The 22,076-nt window shown below is 46.6% G+C and overlaps 1 protein-coding gene across 1 annotated transcript in view; it reads left to right on the top strand.

The window, feature by feature from the left end:
* LOC119399439 (cytochrome P450 6a8) overlaps positions 1-21,528 on the top strand; it is a 462,184-nt gene extending 440,656 nt beyond the window's left edge. The window contains exons 7-11 of the mRNA XM_037666246.2: positions 13,894-14,024; positions 16,407-16,504; positions 18,397-18,460; positions 18,530-18,638; positions 21,437-21,528. Coding sequence (XP_037522174.1) covers positions 13,894-14,024; positions 16,407-16,504; positions 18,397-18,460; positions 18,530-18,559 — 323 coding nt within the window. The 3' untranslated portion in view covers positions 18,560-18,638; positions 21,437-21,528. The remainder of the gene's footprint in view (positions 1-13,893; positions 14,025-16,406; positions 16,505-18,396; positions 18,461-18,529; positions 18,639-21,436) is intronic.
* The last annotated feature ends 548 nt before the right edge of the window (positions 21,529-22,076 follow it).

The raw sequence follows: 22,076 nt of genomic DNA, 5'->3' as shown, positions 1-22,076 counted from the left end.
TTGGGTTCACGTCGCCCTATGACGTATTCGATTCTTCCCTTGCTGACAACCTTACGCCGGTCCAGCGTTCCCAGCTTTCGGGTCTCTTGGAAGAATTTCGCGCTTCTTTCGATGTTGCTCAAACTTCTCTCGGCCGCACGTCCCCCGTTACGCATCGTATCGACACTGGCGCCACAACCGCCACTGCGGCAACGTCCATATCGCGTATCTCCACATAACGCCGCGTAAAAACCGAGCAAGTCGACGACATGCTTCGCGCAATGTTATTCGACCATCTAACACCCCTGCGTCTCCTGTCGTTCTTGTTGCGAAGAAGGACGGTTCTGTGCGGTTCTGTGTGGACTACCGACGGCTCAACAAGATCACTCGTAAGGACGTGTATCCATGCTACCGGCGCATAGACGACGCGATGACAGCCTACAAGGAGCGGAATTCTTTTCATCCATCGATTTGCGCTCAGGTACTGGCAAGTACCTCTGGCTGATGACGCTCGACCGAAGACCGCCATTGTCACGCCCCGACGGCTTGTACGAATTCAACGTCATGCCGTTTGGGCTGTGTAATGCGCCCGCCACCTTCGAGCGCATGATGGATACTATTCTGCGCAACCTGAAATGGCAACGTGCTTGTGCTACCTCGACGACGTCGTTGTGTTTGCTCGAGACTTCTCCACGCATCTTCAACGCCTCGGCATTGTTGACGCGTTTGAGCAACGCTGGTCTGCAACTGAATCTAAAGAATTGCCGATTTGCAGCACGGCAGCTCACAATACTCGGCTACGTCGTGTCCAAGGACGGAATTCTCCCGATCCAGCCAAGCTTCGGGCCGTGACCGGAGTTCCCGAAACCGACGTCCGTCAAAGAACTGCGCAGTTTCGTAGGACTGTGTTCCTACTTTCGGCGCTTCATTCGAAACTTCGCGACTATCATATCGCCGCTGACGAAGCTCCTCGGAAGTACGGGCCCCTCCATTCGTGGTCGTCAGAGTGCGACGACGCTTTCGCAACGCTCCGTTCGTTTGTTGACGTCGCCTCCCATACTACGCCACTACGACCCTACGGCCCTACAGAGGTACACACAGGCGCCAGCGGTGTTGGCCTTGGGCGCTGTCCTTGCGCAGCGCAAACCGGGGTTCCCTGAATATGTCGTGGCATATGCAAGTCGTACGCTTACTAAAGCCGAGACCAATTACACCGTCACCGAAAAGGAATGCCTGGCGATCGTCTGGGCCCTTACGATGTTCCGACCCTATTTGTATGGTCGCCCATTTGATGTCATCACCGACCATCATGCACTATGCTGGCTGTCGTCATTGAAGGATCCCTCAGGCCGCCTCGCCCGCTGGGCACTTCGCCTACAGGACTACGATATCCGCGTGCTGTACCGCAACGGACACCAGCATGCTGACGCCGACGCCCTCCTCGCGCTCGCCCTTGCCTGACGACAATACCCATGCTCGTCACGTAACATTATTGTTTCTTCCATCGACGTTCACACCATCGCTACCGAACAGCGCTAGGATAAATGGATCGCCTCGCTGATAGACTTGGTCACTGATCCGTCGGAAACACCACCACTCGCGCGTTGCGTCGTCAAGCCCACCATTTCGCCGTTCGTGACGATCTACTGCAACCGACGCAATTACAACGCCGATGGCCGCCAGTGGCTACTTGTGATACCCCGCAGTCTGCGTTCTGAAATATGCGAGTCCTTCCACTCTGATCCACAATGCGCGCACTCTGGGGTATCCAAAACTTACCACCCGCATTCGACAACGATACTTCTGGCGAGGGATGTACCGCTACGTGCAGAAGTTCGTTCGCTCCTGCCTCGATTGCCAACGCCGAAAACATTCAACGCACGTGTCACCCGCTGGTCTACAACCATTACCTTGCCCTAACCGTCCGTTCGGGCGCGTGGGCATCGACTTGTACGGACCACTTCCTCTGACATCGGCTGGTAACCGCTGGGCAATCGTCGCTGTTGACCATCTAACGCGATACGCCCGAAACCGCCGCCCTCCCAGCGGCTACAGCGCGCGACGTTGCCTCCTTCCTGCTACACCGATTCATGCTGCGTCACGGTCCACCCAGGAGCTTCTCAGCGATCGAGGCTGTGTCTTCCTTGTCGGAAGTCGTCGAAGCCATTCTCAAAGAGTGCCATGCTGTTCACCGCAAGACTACTGCTTACCACCCGCAGACGAATGGCCTAACCGAACGCTTTAACCGCACGCTCGGCGACATGCTCTCAATGTACGTCGCCGCCGATCACACAAATTGGGATGTCATTCTGCCCTTCGTCACCTACGCCTATATTACCGCCCCTCAAAGCACAACTGGGTTTTCACCCTTCTTCTTATTGTACGGAAGGCACCCGTCGCACACCATCGACACGATACTTACTCCCATACAAGCCGGATTCAACTGAGTGTGCGCCGATTTCTGACAACAGCCAGGCTTGCGGAAGAGTGTCGCGAGCTTGTCAAGACTTTTACAGCGCAGGAACAAGAGCGCAGAAGAGCATTCGCGGTGGCACCACCACTTCTGAGTCCACGTTCCTCCCTGAGCACTCGTATAGCTATCGGTCCCTACCGCTGCAACTGGCCTCTCTTCAAAACTACTGCCGAAATACGAAGGCCCCTGTCGGGTCGTCGAGCGCACATCCCCGGTCAACTACGTGATCGAACCCATCGAACCATCTTCGGACATGCGCCGTCGAGGGCGCGACATAGTCAACGTGGAGCGCCTCAAGGCCTACTATGACCCACTCATAGTGACGAGCTGTTAGGTCGCCGGACGGCTCCCTTTTCGTAACCGGGGAAATTGCAGCGAAGCCTTTGAGTTGAGTAAGGGGTTGCGCTCTCTATAGCCTTCTAGTGGGTTGTCCTCTTGGGCTCTTCCCGCTCGCGCTCTGAGCTCGTGTTCTTGCTTGACTGTCGCCATTGAGCATCGTCGCCGACTGCCGTCTAATAAACACCTCATCAAATGTTTTAATCTTTGGCAATAGATTTGACGGACACAGTGGTCGTCTTGATGTTCTCATGTATATGGAGAGGTCGGCTGATAGCTTCAACTGGAAAAAAAAGGTCAATTTGGAGAACATGCAGCTCTAGTTCTCGGTGATCTAGAGAAGAAGTACAGTGTTGTAACTCACCCTAATTAGACCATGACGGTCAATGACCTGAACCACCCTCAGTAGCTACAAGAGCTTCGAATACTCTTGGATCTTTTCTCAGATTTCCGGTGTTTTCTCTCTAATGTTTGCTGACTTCGCTCACCCTCCTAATTGGCTCCTCAAGTGGCACACCAAGAATGACATTTGCCGTTTGCCTGAGTTCAATATTTTGCTCACGTCGGTGCCTATTCATCGTAATTTCCACGCATCAGCCGCAGCTGACATGACATGACAAAAGCTTTAGTGCAGCCGGCAACCGAGGTACACAATGATGGTAGTGAAGTTGTCTAAGTGCCGTCTTATTTCACTGTCAAGGCTTCGTCGAACTCGTCATGACCTACGCATGTCGCTGTCTAAGTACACTGAACTCAATCACACTGTCCCAGAGCAAGATTCTGTCATGATCGCCTTTGATGTGCATGCAGAATTTTCGGCCGTGCACTTGCAGCCATCGATATCATGTCATCAAATTGCACCACTCACTCTATTAAGACACTGGTGTACGTGAACTTTCCTGCTGCCTTAACCGCTGCGGCCTACGTTTACAAAAGTGCGACATTGAGGTAAACATTCAATGTTGCCGTCGTCACGCGGACGCTTGTTGTCTGTCGCAGCTCCCCCCTTCCTGAGGGGAAAAGTGACGCTGAATATTTCGACGAGTGTGTGGTCGGACTTGACTCACCCTTTCACGATCCTGCCATCTTTCATGTAAAACGTCACGAATACTAGCTGGCACATTCCTTTTGAACCGCCACCGAGAAGCTGCGTCAGTGCCATACAGGATGGCATCCTTTACAAGCAGAATTTTGATCGAGTTCACACTTGCCAGCTTTTAATTTGTCTTAAAATTTTATCTGCACAATTTGGACCACGTGTAACGCATAGTGGCATGACAAATGTGACTCTAGAGTCCCCAACAAACTTCAATGTGTTAAATATCTCTTACGAAATAGCCTGCTTTATTGAAGCAATTTTTTCTATGTTTTGTGCGAAATACACGTCTAACTCGCTGTATTTTACTGAGAGGACAACCAAAACTGGAATGCCAGTGATGAAGAAAGCGCGTTACTGAGCGTGGCATTCTTATAACATGTCTGATATTCAAGAAAAGCAGAAATGCTTTCAGGAATTATACGAAAGACCAACACCTCTCAGTTAGCATTTCATATTATGAGAAAGCTCCTCAAAAGTTGTTAAGTTTTTAGCGACCAAAAGTTTTTTTTAATTGTGTAGAAAAACTTTTGTTCCATTTTTATTTTACTTTTTCGATAAGCCCTATCTGGTAACTAGTGTATCACGCTCTGTGTTGTTTTCACAACATAAATCTTGACATACATGACTAACATTTAGGCGGATTTTAAGGTCTAAACCAAAACTAATGTGGCATTATGCTGTAAGCCAAAGCCCAAAGTTCCACCCATTCAGGCTAGCGGGATCCTGCCTAGTTGGCGCACGAATTAGTGCAGCTGCTCGCCCACCCCCTTGCAGAGCGCACCAAGAGAACTTCACGTTTCACTTCTTTCCAAAAAAAAAAGAGAACTCAGGAAGCCATGCACGCGCATCAGCTTAGCGAATCCCGGCCATGCGCACTGTATGTAAAAGGGGCGGTATGTAAAAAGGCGCGTATGTTAGCATGGAATACACAACTAAAGGACCCTAAGCTTTCGAACTAAATGTGCTGATTTGGACAGTAGCACTAATATAACTTAAGATAGTTTCTGACCACCTCTGTCATTGTGTTTTTAGAGCGGAGCTGTTTAAGGTCCAGCTTAATCCCGGCGGAGCGTAAGGCAGCTCATACCGTGTATCATGCCACAAAAACTCGGCAAGCCGCAACACTCTCCTCCGGTCTACTAAAAATGAAAAAGCTGTCTGTAACAAGCCCAGCGGGTGTGTTCCACACAAGACAGGCAAAACTGGAATGCCAGTGGTGAAAAAAGCAAGAGTGGCCAAGATACACTACTCACCTCCGGTCCACTAAACGTTGTGACCAAAGTCAAGCAATGAATTAGCAATATCATGCCACCAGCCCCGCTGTTTCAGCGGTCCTCGCCACTCTGTGAAGCTGCTTCAAAAGTTCTTTTTAAAGCCGCTTACCCTCAACGTAAGTAAATCTCTTACTGCAAGCGCTGGCCGTTAACAGCTGTCGATTGAAAGGAATAATTCATGTAAGGTAAATAATATGGTGCAACACTCTAAGGCACATTGAGGGATTGTGAATTCTTGAAGTAAACCAAGACTTTGAACAAATGTTTCCAGTTCTATCTGTCAATGCACAATTGTTTCGCAATACTACACGCGGAACATGAAAGTTATCGCGCATCGCGTGCAAGTGTGCACAACAAACAACCGGATAAAATTCTAATAATACATCTCAGTACTGGTGGTTGTTGATAACACTTCCTTAAGAAATAAAATAGATGTTTCTTTTAGTTCGGCTCATCCTTAGGCAAGCTAACACATCGGTGTTTGTGGCACTTTACCACCTTCTTTTGTTGTTTCTTGCAATACATACGAGCCAAGCGTGCATTGCGTGCGTCATAGCTATGTCGCGTGGTTCAGTGGCTTACCCGGTTTGTTCCTAATCGTTGAACATTTTCATTGTATCAGTGGTCGTTTATCAAATGCCTTACGTCATGTCCATAGCTCATTTCCAATAATGGTGAATTTTCTCCATAGCTTCTTCATTGGCGACGCACCGTTCGTGGTGGTCAAGGATCTAGACATGATAAACGATATATTCATCAAAGAGTCAAGCAAGTTTTCAGGGCGTGGTGTAAGTATAAAAATCTTCTTTCCGGTGTGTGTGTGTTTGTGTGCGCATTTCCTCTCTTTCCTTGTATTCTCCCTCGCTCTCTCTGTCTGCATTCCGACATCTTTTTCTCAACCCTATGAAAAGTAGCAAACCAGTTACTGGTACACGTTAATCTCCATGCCATATTGCTTTTCATCTCTCTCTATCTCTCTCTTTATGTTTTGGCACCTCCTCTTAAGACTGTTAAATTTACGACATGAGGTGCGTCACCATAGGAGTCTACGTAGCTGCCCTTTCCAAAGTGCCGGCGAAGCCTCCCCTCTTTTCTTTCTCTTATATTCGAAATGAAATGGTGTAGAGGAACGAAGACGAGGGATTCCGCGGCGGTACAAGAAACAATGATGTTATATTTCAATGGTATCTGCTAAAAGTCGCTTATTCTTCGCAACACTCCACCCAAGCCCATACCATTCCACGTGGGAATGCTCCAAAGCGCCCGCCCTTCCTAGACACCAAATCCTTCTCCCTACTAGTGGGTATCCGCTCTTTCCAGCACAGCTCTGGACAACCAGCGAAGAGTGCCTGACGGCGCCATAGGGATCGCGGCATAAAATGGAGCCATGGAATGAGGGCTCCACTCTACGGGAGTTTCACTATCAGAATCAAAAATAAAATTTTCTACCACTCTTACTACTCATCCAATAGGCACGTATTAGGGTGTAACATTGCAACCCAGAAGCCTTCACATTTCCATGCCATTATTTTATAAATATATAATGGTCCGTGAGCTACTTCATATTTTATTTGGGGCATGACGCATGCAGTGTGAAAGATTCTGGTGGGTATGTAGAAGACCCGTTAGTTAACACAGGATAATTGTCTATGGGAACTTTCGGGTTTCCGATGGTACAAAATATAAGCGGTATGGGCAATGAGCTTGCAAGAAATTCTACAGAGAAAACAATAGCAGGAACGACATTTGGTTTCTCCACTCCAGTGCAAGTTTAATGGTGACAAAGTTTCGATAGAAAACTCTTCTAGCGTTGATACTTAAAGTAGTAAAAAGAATAGGTATAATAAGCCGATGTCCATGGGTTGGTATAATGGAGCTCTAAAACGATATCTTTGGGTTAGGGCTCACTCGGACTCAGATTCACGGAAATACCACCTAGCATTGCTTACTAACTCACACTCACACCCATCTGCTCATTCGGGCTCAGTCAGACTCAAGCTCACCGAAATTCCACTCACCTGCCTCACACAGACTCAAGCTCAATCAGCTTCTACTCAGTCGGACTCACCATCATCATAATCAGTATCATCATTAGCAGCCTTACTATGCCCATTGTAGGGCAAAGGCATCTTCCATGTTTCTCCAATTAACCCAGTGCTGTGCTTGATGCGGCCACGTTATCGCCGCAAACTTCTTTGTGCCATCTGCCCATTTAACATGCCGCCTGCCATTCGCGCGTTTGGCTTCTCTTTGAATTAAGGCTGCCAATCCTAATGATCAGCGGTAGCTTGCCTTCTCGCTACATGCCCATGTCCATATCTTCTTGTTCTGGCAAACTTGGCCTGCCGGTCCCCCCGTGGACCTAGCCGGGACAGTTCGGCTTTTTCTGGGGACAAACAAAAGTTATTTTCTCTCTCTCTCTCTCTCTTTTCGTGGTTTCGACTAAGATGTGCCTAACAGTCGTCCTAACTCAGCGTCACACTCGCGACATTTGTACTCCGTTTGCCTCACTCAGACTCAAACTTCCCGTCACTTTATGCGACAGGCATTACTCCAACTCAAACTTGTACAAATTCTAATTAGTCATTCTCATTTACTCGGACTCACTCACCGGAAATAAATACAGGTAGATGCATTTGTTCTAGAGGCACTAACTCACTAAGACATTGTTAATGGTAAATTATATATTGAAATGACATATACAATCAAATATACTAGTTATGGAAAGTCTGCGGAAATTACTGATAATAAATGTTACGGAAAAAGTAATTGCTACGGTGTTAATTTGACATCTGAGAGAATTTAGCGAATTATGTGACGTACCTGTGAATAACTGGATGCGCCTTCAATTATACTTTCACATACAAAAAAGATGGTTCATCCCTCCGTCGTAGGAATCGGAATAACACGAAAGTAAAGCGTGCCCTTACAGAAGTAACTGAATGTTTACTCTACATTGACGTAAGAGAATTTTCACAATGTATGTTGATGCCTGGCAGCTATAGCACCGTTTAACCTGAATGCACCCACTTTGATAATTGGTGGTACATCTCCATCACGACGACTAACGTCCATGGTAAATAATTACACAAAACCTTGTGCGGGCTGTAGTAGTTAACGGTGAAAGCGTAATCAGAGAACGAGGTGTAATAGCCAGAAGAGCATCGCATATTGGACGCAGAACTTGGTCGCCATCCCACGGCATGTTAAAATGTGATTGAACACCACGGCCGGACTAGAGGGAAACGCAAAGCGCATCGTGCCGCCCTCCGGTCGCGTTTAGGGGCGAAGCTCCTTTGGGCGTCGGTCTGTCCCTCCTCTGTAGTATGTAGTAGCAGTAGCAGTAGTAGTAGTAGTAGTAGTAGTAGTAGTAGTAGCAGTAACAGGTAGCCACTTCCAGTTCTTGAAGTGTTCACTAGATGGCGCTGTTGTAGCCATCTCTAGTTCTCAGGAAGATTCCTAGATGGCACGCAGGCGCTCGCTGCGTTGCAGATGCGTGCTCTAGTCCCCCCCTTTCTCGCCTCGCGAGGCCGCCGCAGGCGGCGTCTGCTAGCGACCGGGGGAATTATCTTACCATAGATTGACAAATTTGTTGTTTCTGAACAAGCGGTACAACTTTTGTATTGAAGCTTTTTCTCTAGAGTTAGTATTTAAAAAGTTCAGTGAACAATTCTAGTTAATTGCCGAGCTTTGAGTATTGGAAAAAAAATATTCTGACATGCTCTATATGGCTCAGAACAATACTGCGCTAATTGGAGACACGTAGCGCCTATGCTTAACTTTTTTAGATGCGAAGTATCTTAAGGCGGAGCTCAATCTGGTGGTGGTGGTGGTGGTGGTGTGCGGCGTGACCACCCTTACTGCGCATGCGCATACCCTCCCCACACACCTCCTCTCCACCCCCCCTCACCAATCCCCCTGTCCTTCACCCTCTCCCCTTTCCTCGCTCCACTCACCCTCTCCCCTTCCCCTCTCCCATTCCCCGTTCACCTTCCCCTCGTCACTTCCCCTCTTCCCTCCCACTTTCCACTCTTCCTCTGAAACGCGGGCTAGACATGCCAAAATTCTCTCCTGCGCAACGCCGCGATGAGCTCGAGCTCATGCGCGTCCCCTCCCCTTCTCTCTCCTCTCCTACGCTGCCCCCCTCTCGCCCGCCTGTTGACCGCGTTCCCCGCTCGCCCTGTGAGAATTAACGGCCAGGCTAGATGGAAGATACGACGCGCGTAGCGTCACTCTTAGCGTTCCACGACGCGAGGTCGTAGCATGCCCAACGAACGCGATCGGAACGCGATCGTGCAAGTGCTCTGGCTTCGCATCGGCTCATGGTCCCCTTTAGCGGGAGATGGTGTAATTTTTTAACAATCGGTGCTTTTTATCTGAAACACCATGTAGAGCCATCCGCTGTCACCCTTCTAGTGGTCAAACAAGTGCTCCAGTGAGCATGCGCCTCAACGACTTGTGCGCCCTAGCCAACCGGCTGGAACTTCACGCTCTGCTGTGTTCGATATAGGCCCATTTCCGCCAAGAGAGTCCAAGTTCCCAAAACGATCTTGTGCTCATGTGCGTCACCTAAATGACTACTTGGGTAATATACATTGAAGATCGGCTATTTCAGAACTACTGCGTTTTAAAGAAGATAAAACTAATAAAATCAGGAATGAGAATGTTAACTTTGTTTCATTTTTTATTACTATTTCTACGAACTCCGTAGACGCGCAAAATTCCTTGCATAGAATTCGCGCATCAATGTCTAGTTCAAGAATAATGAATTGCTGCTCTTGAGAAAGAGAAATGATTTTGAAACAGGATTGAAAAACTTCAGGAAACGTGGAAGTCATCGCGTGAATTCGCGGAGAGCATCCCACATGTCAGGTTGACAACACCGCCCGATAGTGTCTGGACGCAAAATAAAATTTAGAATAAGGTCAAATATTGACGATCAGATGAGCTCATTGCAAGATAAAGTGGATATCACCGAAGACAAGCCGAAGACCCCAAGAACTGCAGATTAATAGTACGTGTCTTCACAAGAAGAATGGGGTAGAAAAAGAGAACAAATTACAAGTATTGGCACGCTTGTAGGTCATTGTGATACGCGAATGTGACAGCTACTATAAAGAACGTTGCATGTCTCCCTCCCCCTCCCCATTCTACTTTTCTTTATCGCATTTTATGTTGTCGGTATGCTCGATATCACAACGCTCATTGAAACATTTCTTATTTCACTTCGCAGCACATGTTTAACATGAACGAGCAGCATCCACTCTTCGCTAGGTACATGATCTTCGCGAAGGGTGCTCTATGGAAAAGTTCTCGAAACTGTATGTCGCAGTTCTTTACGTCGTCCAAGCTCAGAGCGGTAAGTGAATCCTGTGAACGAAATGCGCGCGTCCACTTTTGATGCCGTAAAATTCACCGTTTATTTTCGAGGTTCTGGTTGGTTAAAGTGTTACAGGAAGCCAAACAGAAGGGCAAGGTGTATATAACACAACTATAAATTATGGCCAAGCGTGGACGCCATAGCTGAGCGCGCGCCAGTATCCAAAATGACACAATCTTACTGGATGCCGTTCGTTGCCAGTCAGTATATATAGTCATGTGACTATACTTACGTAAACATTATGTAGGTGGTCAAGATATCCAGAAACCTTAAAGGCGTTCATTGTGCATGATTGACGGAGACACGTCACAAAATGAGAAGCAAATTCGAATTTCAAGTAAGATAGCAGATAAAGAAAAAAGGAAAAAAAAAGATCAAAAAAGAAAAAAACTACACCGAAGCAAAACATGTGCAAACAGAAAGTCCCATTATGCAAAGTATGGGATGTGAAAAGGCACGATTTCATAGAGTACGCATAGGCGTGCGCAGGGTTCTCCGATAAGGTGGGCCAAATTTCACTGTGGAGGCGCCCCCCTTCCCCTCTTCACAATCATTTTGAGTCCGAAAGAAAACGAGCTCCGCAAGGGATACGGAAATAAAAACGAAGTGATCACGGGTTTTCTCACAGCGGCGTCCCATTTGTCCGCGGCTTTCTCGGGGTAAAGATGGTAAGTAGACAGTTCTTTGAAGGCAACAGGAGGGGTCCTTGGTCTCAATTACCGTCAAAAACATGCGTAGACTTGACCCCGCGCAGTAAAACATGACGTGAAAGGTCCGAATGAGTAGAAGTATGCAGCAGAATTCGCTGCCCCTTTTAGATGACTAGAGGTGGGGCCGCCCCCTTTGCCCGCCCCCGCCTTCCCCAGGCGCACGCCTATTGCTGAAACCCGGTGCAACTGCCGGAAATATTCAAGAGAAATCGACAGAAAAAGTTGTGAATCGTTATCGAGCAATGATAACTACAAAAGCTAATAAAAGGAGTCCAGTGTATAGCACATAAACAGGAGTTGTCTAAAAATGCCTAATCAGTGAGGGCGCCATGCAAGCGGGCGCCCCATGCTTTCACAGTGGGCGGTGACGTATGTGGCGAAAAGTGTGCCCCAACCTAGGTGTACGCATAGGTGCGCGCACGGGGTGCATGGGGCAGGGCCCTGCCGCCCCCCTGCCCCTCCCGGCACACCCCCTCTTAGGTAACTAGGCGGGTTGCCCCCCCCCCTCCTGTAGTCACCTAACCGAGGGGTGGGCAAAGTCTGCCCAATACACTGACTTAGCAGGGAAGGGCGGTGCTGCGATGAACATTAGCCCCCCTCTGATGGGTGATCCTGCGTATTCTCTTGGGTGTACAGAGCGCAGAAAGCCGTCGCGACGCGTGGCGGCAAGCGTGGAGTGACATACGTGCAAAATAGATGTCGACTTCACGAAAGCACGCAAAGAGGTCGAAACCGCGAGAGCTTAAATCTCCTTCTTTTAAATGTGCTCAATCGATAGAATCCGACTCTTGCCGAAACGTATAGGACCTGTTGACAAACCTGTCGCTGGGGAAGTTGGTGTTTCGTAACTGAAATATTATAGAGCTAAAGGACATTCACACAACAAGAAACACAAGAAGTTGGGGCAGACGCTACTCAGATCATCATTCTGAGGCTGGGAATGTGTGGCATATAAATAGTATTCCCAATGCGCAGACCCACCCTTGACAACGCACAGACCACAGGGACCTATCAGCACAAATATGTAAATAAAGCTGCGTTCCGCGTTACATAATAAAACGGATGTTTGACTAACACAATGAAATTTATTATCATTTATTTATAATGGCTCCTGATGTTCATGCGTAGTTTTATCTTTGGTTATGCCAAGGATCATATCATGATAGAATTTCAGCTCACAATAACATAAGAATGATTGGGGTTATGAATCCCAAAACCACGATGTGATTATGATAAAGCTCGTAGCAAAGGGCTACTGAAATTTCGACCAACTGGGTTTCTTTAATTTCCGGCGCCCTCCAACCAAATGAAACCAACATACAATAAAGATAAGAATGGTATAACGGCCACCATTTGTAGCCTTTCACTGTAGTGCAGTAATTGTGACATATATGTAAACAAGGTGGCCGAAGAGACAATTTGGTACCGGCAGGTACCGAACATACAACCATGGGATAACGCGCCCGTAAATGAGCTACAGCGGCGGTAGTCTACCCGTCAATATTTCTGGCTATTTATTTGCATGTATACGTAGGAGTTTTAGTCCAAGGAGCGGCGTAACTTATCCGCTGAAATCTTTCGCTCATACATACCACAGGTGATGCCGTCTCTGCTGCACGCCCAGCAGCAGTTCATCGATATCCTGGGTGAGCACGCCGACAGGGGAGTCGAGGTGGACTATCAACAGCCTTTGCGAGCGCTTCACCTTCGACGTGATCGGCAAAGCGGCTTTTGGCATCGACACGGACGTACAGCGGAATCCCGAGAACCCTTTGTTCAAGGACGCGCTCGCCGTCGTCCCGAACGTCACTACGGGATTCTTGTATCACCTCGGCCGTGAGTAAAGATCACGTAGGGATTGAACGGATACAACTACAGAAAAAGCGCCACACAATTTAGGCGTGACAACACAGCGAAATGATTGCGTGCGAAATGATCCGGCCCGGTGGCATTTCACGAAAACACGAAGAAACCACGCACAAACCATGATAGCCACGAAGACAAAGTGTCGAAGTCATACAGTCATTCTATGTCCCTGTGGGGATGAGAAGAACGTCCCTTTGGTAACTATAATAACGCGATGGCTGTCATGGCCGGTTGTTTTGCTGTTGTGAAACTTCATGCTCGTATAATGAAGAGAGGCTCTTGTTGTACTTTTATGCAGTAATACTGTCCAGCGAAATTGCCCCGTACAAAAATGGGAACTGCACGCTCGCTACGACACGCTTGCTACCGCACCTCGCTCACTACACTTACAGCGACAGATACTTAGCGTTTATCTACTGTATGTAAATATATTACTGAATAAATATGTCATTTCACGTCACAAGGTCATTAAATATAAATGCTCAGTATAAATATGCCTGAACATAAGAACACGAGAAATACCGATATATACATGAACGTGACATCGCTGAGATGGTAAGAAGGTTATTGTGTTCATTATGGTCGCTTTCTGTTTATCGGTGTCTGAGTTCGAGGAATTGAGTGCAAGTAGGCATGAAAAGTCTCCTCAATTAACAATGCTGGTTACGTTTAATTTGAACAGGAACTCGAGACATGCTTTGTTTCATTTTTGTGGTAAACGCTGACGTACTGTCCTGTATATTAAAAGAAATGCACTGAACTATGTGCCATTTCAGAGAACCTCTACCACTGGCCGGGGCTGCTTAGAACACCTGCCAAGCTTTTAGGTGCCATTTACGCCAATCCTCTGGCTGAAATGACTAAGAAGGCCGCAGAAATCATTGTGTACCGGAGAAAAAACCCTCAGGTCTGTGCATTTTCAATTGCATTCACGCATGTGATCCTTCCGTTCGTGTTCAGCATAATTTTGCTGGGCGATCTGCTTGACAAGTGTGACGAATTCCACCGAACACTCCTTTTCTCTGTTCATCTCGCAATCGTACAGCGCAAATGCCCTTATACCCTGAATTGCATTTGATATGATCTCCGGTTTTTTTATACAACGAGACTGTGAAGACCACCCAAGGTTGTTCTAATCGTGTTCGCAAGACATGTTTCTATGGCGTATAACTCTTCGTGCCGTGATTCATTCGCGTTCCAGTATTTGATTATGCGAGCCAGCATGCTCGTTCGCAACAGCGGCTGCGCGAGCTGGTGGAATTACGCAAATACATTTGCAATAACACGCCCGATTGTTCTTTCATTTAAGTTTGTAAGGTGCTCTTCTCGTGTCACGCTATACATGATTACTAGCGTGTCAGTGAGGCAACAAATGGCGACACGTTGAGGCCTTTCTTTGTCATTAGGTATGTTGAACAGACGGAAATGTAACACTGTCAGGTAAAGAGACGGATAATAAAGGCATACAATGGGTGTATATAGAGGTTCTATATAGATTACCAACATGCCGAAACTACTGCATTGGTGAACTTTATTCCATAGATGCGCTGCTTTTGTTGCTACCGTTAAAGTAGGCAGAGAAGCGGTACGAATTTCAGCGCTATACAGGCCTACTAACACCACTACGCAAAAATGAAGATAGCGAAATGCTGCAGAGCAATAGGTTATGTGTGACCTAATAGGCGCATGCAGGCTGGGATGCTTCTAGTCATGTACCACCCAGTAGCAATGAGAGATTGCATTAAAGCTTTGTAATTATCATCAATAAATTTAAGGCAATCGACGGAGGGTGGGACGGACATAAGGTTAATGCCCTCTTCCCCTCGCCTCACCCGAAGGAAACAGCCGGACTTAATAAAGTTTATTCATTCATTCACTCTAATGGATAACATTAAATTCACATAGGCATGCAGCCAGAACATAGGGAGCGCCTGTTTACCAGAACCGCCGAGTTTCAATGTATGTGGGAGCCTGTTTATGCTGACATAAGGTAGAATTTGGTCAGAGCACTACTCGAAAAACAAAGGATGGGATAGGTACGTGATCACAACAGTCCCAGGTGGCATTCTCATGCAAGACAAAAGACAAGCCTAATGCTATATTATGAAATTGTGAAGAGTAAATAGCACGGAAGCGCTGGTTGAATGCTTGTCGCCGCTCAAAGACAAAGCGAAAGTTACTGTCCGTCTGTGCAACCAAGAAGGATAGGAGGGACGTCCGATGTCCGCATGTAGTTCCTTGTCGAACTAAGCCACATATGCCAATGTTCATAAAAATGTTTGTAATACACATGTCCTTGCGTGCTAACGAGATCTCGTTCTTCATATAACGTTCTCCTTAGGCATAGTTCACTGATGCCTCGCGGCATCGCTTTCATGTTCCATCATTTGTAGATGGCAAAAAAATGCGAGGTTAAACTGAAATTTACATCGAGCTTTACAACTGAACAAGCGCTATACGCAAGGGAAGGGTTTTTTTTGCCTATACCAATGCTTATTTGCTTCTATGAACATGATACTAACTGCAACAGATCATGCATCGGTGACTAGTGGTTGTGATTCCTGTTGTACGGAGTAGATCACCTAGTCCTTGTGGGTGACAAGTAAAAAACTACATTAGACTTTTTAAATATCGTATTTAAGATGATGACATTTGAAGACAAATAACATGACGAGGACATGAGCCGACTCAAACAGCATTTACTACATTACTGTCTTTCTTACGTTCATCGCTTCAGGGCACCTACAACTCATATAAGGAAGTGTACTCAAACTGGCTTTAGTAGCACAGAGCGAACGCACCGGCCGTCTGTCGTCGCGCGAAAGGCGCATGGAGAGAAGCCGGAAGGCGGGCTGCATGGCCCCGACAGCAAATGCGTACTTTGAGTGGTAGGGCATGATCATCCGTTGTCGCTCACGCCGTATCGTTAAAGGGGATACTCTGATGGCCCATACCTTTGTACGTGTTGTGCTCTCATCGCAGGTGCCGTTGTAGCCATATACACCACGAAGGTCAATTCACTTGCTGTGGCGCGGTCACACTCACTTCCTCGCACGTTTTGCGCACTTACGGCAGGTCACATGCTAAAGAAGCGAGCTGCTTGAATTACATCCTACAACAATCAAACTTCTTGCTATCGCACTCATTCCTTCGCCTTTGCGGCGAAACTCGTGGTATGATCACGTGTTGGCTGGTATGGAATCGGAGCGATAACCCTGATTCTTCTCAATAAGTTATTACGTCACTGTGCATATAGCGTAATCAATAGTGGTACCATTTATTTTTTCAGGTTCGAATACCGGACATGGCTCAAATTCTTTTGGACGGCCTTGTCGACGAGGAAGCTGCTGAAGCGGGGCAAGCAGAAACTTCGCGCAGAGAGCACGGGTAATCGTAAGGCTTTGACTTCACCTGTCAATCGTAATATTGTTTTACAAGTTATGCAAATAAATCTTCATCTTTAGAAGAATCATGAGGCAGAATAAATGGAGGTTAACCGAGGCGTACAGCTAATATTTGCACATTACGTGTACCAAGTATATATATTGCCTATGTTTATCGGCACTGTGTTTATCCGCCATGTTTATCGGCAAATACCCTTTTAACGCGACAGCGTTAAAGAGCTCGTATCGCATAAATTCCGCCGTCGGCGTCGGCGTCGGGGCCGTTGGTTGCGAGCGAAAAATCATCATCTTGTCCGTGACCGAAAAATCGAAAAAGCTGCAAATAAAATAAATAATAAAAATGTTGGGTCCGAGTGAGAATCGAACCCAGGGCGTCTGCGTGGCAAGCAGGTGTTCTACCTCACAGCCACGCCTCTGCTTGGAGCTGCACTGAAAGTAACTTTCATGCTTCCCAAAAATACGCGTCCTGTATACAGGCGTCACAGTACGAGATGCAATATCGCAGTAATATCGGTAATATTGCGTGGTACAAGCGTACATTGCCATCGGGCGTCACACCATGTCAATATCATAACGACTTGGTGGTTTAAAGACAGCCACCCATTACAGAAGGCACACACATTACTGCCCGTATTTTCTTAAGACCCCGTAGTGGGTGCATCGCAACTTCGAAAAGGTTTCTCGCGCATAATTGCTCCTGGTTTAAAGCATGCTACCCATTACATAAGGCACACACCTTAGTGCGCGCATTCTGTTAAACACTCGTAGTGTTCGAACTGCGCACTAGGAACAGAATATCGCTATCGCGTTCAACTCTTAAAGGCGAAGCTTTTTTTAAATGTCAGACAGTGATGGCATTCTTAAAGAAGTACCCAGTTTTCATGTCATTTACCCCGGCAATCCTTAGCACGGCCTCTTAACAGAGGTCATTGCTGCGCCTATTGCATCAGAAAAAAGCTCCTGCCTCCTGGCCCTTGAACTCAAGGGCACGATGAGGCATTTGTGCCAGACAGTAATGATGTCAAATTCATTTTATGAACACTTTGGAAAAATTTGATAACCATTGCTTGCCCCACTTCTCTTTATCATTATTTTATCTCTATATTAGTGTTTTACACACTCCTGTGACGATTGACTTTAGGCATCTAGACAGCCAAATTACATCTTCATTGTATGTCACGGTTCACGGCCATCTCAAAACGCATGCACATGGCGCTCTTTGGTCACAATTGATCCTTGTGCCGTATAACCCCATATATCATCATCGTCATCGACTGTGTCGTTATTGTTTCAAATAATTTAAAAATGTATCAAGTATTTCTTCAAGCGAACACATTAATGAAATAAATGCCTACGACGGACTTAATGTGTGGTCTCATTGCCCTGGTCTTAGGGCCATACGGTCCTTATCGGGGCAGTGATTCTGGTTTGTGTTTTCTTCTGCCACGGCATACATTACACTTCTCTAGAGTGCTTTTGAGTTCGCCGAGTGAAACCAAGGCCCTCTATCTGACATAATGATGTTAAACGCGACATTATCACTGCAATCCTTGGCTTAAAGCTCAAGTATGCAAATATTTGCTCAACTAGCTCAGTGCGACCGAGTTGTATGCTCGCCTCCTGTCCGTGGGGATATCCGTGGTGAACCATGAGTCTAAGAAAATTTGGTGCCGGTGTTGACATCGTCTGAGCCAATTATTCGTTTTTTCGGATGACAGGAAGTGAAAATCGAAAGAATTTTTCTCTTATTCGCTGCAGAATCTCTAGAAATGGAGTAGCCGAGGTAATATATCCTCAACCTCTTCACAACAAGCCAGTTAAAACAAAATAGAAATTTCTTCGCACTCAGCCATGTCGCTTTTGTTTTCTCCAAAGCTCCACTACCACCAGAGACACTCTACCAACTGGCATCGAATTGCATGGTGGTATTCATTGGAGGGTAAGCTCACTCTTACAGTATATGTCCTCAAATATTGACGCAATTTCTGTTTCTTCTTATTATTCGTAGGTACGACACCACGAGGTTGGTTCTGACTAACTGGTTTTACGTTATGGGTAGATATCCTGAGGTGCAGGAGAAAATGCGTCAAGAAGTTCTTGAAGCTTTCGCAAAAGAGGTGTGCTTCCATTATTACATTTCTTTATTCTGCGTGTGACGTGCATCCCTTCTTGCGACAAGCGTACAGCAGCCGCGTGTTGTAGAGGAACAGATGAAATATTCTGCTGGATGATATGCAACTATGTAGATAAGCTACATGATGACGTTGCTCTGTTGTCCTTGAATTTATTTACGTTGTATCGCGAGTAGTGGGTGTTGATTAGGTAACTGTGTTTTTAATATCGGAAACAGTAAAGAGGTACTGTGATACACCGTATTAATTGCTACGCAATACCTAGAAAATTTGGCAGTAATTGGCAATTGCGTGCTCCTTGAGAAGGCCGTAAACGTTCCTGCTCTTCGCCCCAATAACATTGCTGGCAGTATATTACATCGTAGTGATCGTACATATGTCCCTCAGCAATATTCTGAGGCTGTGATTACTTCCTGGACTTATGTGCACATGGTGATCCAAACCGTCCTGATGATGGGCGTAATGAAACAGTAAGCATATTTAGGAGGACGCAGTCACGTGCGCTTTTACAAGCTGCGCAAACAAGATAATGTTAGATGTCGCAGTACACTGTCCGTATCAACATGGAATTCGAGGATAATGTAGAGTTTAGTGTCGAGATAGCCGTCAACTCTTTAAGATATATCAGGGACATCTGGGCGTGAGAGAGTGCGATCTTAAGACCCATCATAGCAGTGGTAGCTACACGCGACTCTTGCGTGAGTCGAGCAGGCTCGCCATACAACTGGCACCTGCATTAACCATGTTGCCATTGAAAGAATGATAAGCTATTTGCCGCTGGCACTCACAATATTTCTCGGCATGTATCTATGACATATTTTGACACGTTCGTTGTCCGCGAACTACGTAGTGGGCTGCGCAAACCTGAAAAAAAAAGAGACTGCTGGGAAGTCAGGAAGAACACGACGTAGTTGTGACGTTAGTCCCACCGTAGAAGTGCTGTAAAATGTAGTGAATGGTCAACCTCACAATGAAATGCCTACACATACGTTCGGTTGCATCGTCTCGGTTTTAGAAAAAGCGAAACAAATCATAGGAATAAGCGCATAGCTGCTGACCCGAAGGTCGCGGGTTCGATCCCGGCCGCGGCGGCTGCATTTTCGATGGAGGCGAAAATGTTTGAGGGCCGTGTACTTAGATTTAGGTGCACGTTAAAGAACCCCAGGTGGTCGAAATTTCCGGAGCCCTCCACTACGGCCTCTCTCATAATCATATCCTGGTTTTGGGACGTAAAACTACAGATATTATTATTAATATTATTAATATCATTATAAGTGCATACTCAAAACGAGGGGAAAGCTTGCATCCGGCCGCGCAAGGCTTGCGACACAGTGAAGCTTGCCGAGCACGGCGCCGCTCGTACCCGGCTCTCCTGTAGGCTCGATCCTGACGTAGCACTGGCATACGCACAGCATTCCACTGACGGTGATCGGCAGTATCTTCTCGTCGTCTCTTGTTAACCATTTTCCTCGCCGCGTATTCTTGATCTGCTCGTCGCTGCCGTTGCCGTTCTCGTAGAGCGGCAAGCCTCGCTTCACGATGCGCCGCTTCTTCTTCGGGACTGCGTACTTTCTTTGTGCGTCCCATGGCTCTATCTGATCGAGCAGTGGAAGCGCGGAGGAACTCGGTTGCGTGAGGTGTCTTCGTCGCTGGGCGCGACTTAGCGACAGCGGCTGCGTCGGTTGTCAGCTGCTTCTTTCAAAGCGACAGGATTAACGGGCTCATTAGTCGCGGAATGTGACCGTCCGGTCGCCCGTCGCCGACAACGCTTTCGGTAGTAAAACAAAACAAAAAATAGAATCGGCATACTACACCTCTACATTTCAACAAACCATGTAACGATGATTAAGCACCAACTCTAAGAGTAATTCAAGAGTCCCAAGACTACTTTAAAGAAATTAGAGTAATTGACAATACCAAACACGCACATCACACGCGCACCTTTATTAAAGCGTGCTAAAGTGTATTACTAACTAAATGAACTCAATTTACTGTAATTACAAGTAACTAAATGTTGACAACAATAATAGAGACTACTAAATATCAACACTCTCTGGTAAAACTGCTCACGCCAAATTAAGGCTCTTTGAAAGTTCATTAAAGTTGAGTAATTATTAAGAGTTTATTTAGGGTTTATAACTGACACTTAATTAAGGTCGCTCCACAAGGATTACGCGTTTGTTTAGAGATTCTGATGCATAGGGCGCGAGCACGCTGTAGCCTATAGGGTAGGATGCCCCCTCGCCGGATGTTTAGTCGCAGAGCTAAGAGGGACACACAGCATGATTTTCAACGCAAGGCAGCGACTATTTAGATACAGTAGAGAGCAAGGCTTGCTTGCCAGGAATGCCGCGCAAGCGCAGACCATGGCTGCATTTTTGCGGGTGTGCTCCGCGAACGAGCAGCCACCCGTACGGCGCATGGAATTAATTTGTGAGCATCTGAACATGTGACATCACCTAAGGGAAAGTAAGAGCGCTAAGACATGAAGGCACAAGCAACGCAAGTCATTATAGCATTTCGTCGTTTTTCTTTGCTTTGCAGCTGCGCATATGCACATCTCGCTCAGTACGAAAAATTGCACGCCGCAGTTCCTATGATTTGACTGATTAAGTTGTTTATCCTTTACAATATGGCGTATAGCGCCTGCACTTTTTATCTTGCCTGCTGAGCAAAACCAAACGCTGCGCGCAGGATATACAGCAGTTGTCGTGATGTTCTGTGATCTCTGCTGATCTGAGCGTCGGTGTGCGACTAACGCTGCTTTTTCGTTCCTGCTGCAGGGAGACCAACTATCTCTTCACACTCTGACTATGCTTCCTTACTCGAACCAAGTCATTTCCGAGACCATGCGTTTGTACCCGCCAGTCATCACGTGAGAATCTTTATTCTGCTATTTACATGTCGGCGTTCTTAATGTGTTAGGGGAATGCTTAACTAAAACATACGTTTTAAAATGTTCAGAGTTATGAAACTGACCTTTAGAACTCAATTATGAACAACACCAAGGAATTTGTTACACTTTATTTCAGACGTCTGTAACTGACTTGCAGTGAGTAAGAATTCGACATATATTAAGTACTAAATGGTGTAAATTATTTTTATTGCGATAGCAATTATATGGACAGTCTCGGCTGGATTTTGCCGTCGCCGTCGCCGCCGTCATGCACCGTATATGTATAAGTATGTATATATATATATATATATATATATATATATATATATATATAAAAGGCCCAAAGAAAAATAATTCAGAAAAATGCTTCCGAAGCGCGGAATCGAACCAGGGACCTCTTGTTCCGCAGCGAGCGGCGCTATCCACTACGCCACGAAACGCAGATCCTCCTCGTAGCTAACGGCGAGCGTTATATACACACCCTTTAGCGCTGGACGGACTCGGAGACAGCAGGCGATAATAAACGT

The sequence above is a fragment of the Rhipicephalus sanguineus genome, chromosome 7 (genome assembly GCF_013339695.2).
Source record: "Rhipicephalus sanguineus isolate Rsan-2018 chromosome 7, BIME_Rsan_1.4, whole genome shotgun sequence".
In the NCBI taxonomy this organism is placed as follows: domain Eukaryota; kingdom Metazoa; phylum Arthropoda; class Arachnida; order Ixodida; family Ixodidae; genus Rhipicephalus; species Rhipicephalus sanguineus.
The sequence above is the reverse complement of the archived record's forward strand: the minus strand, read 5'-3'. Positions and strand labels throughout refer to the sequence as shown.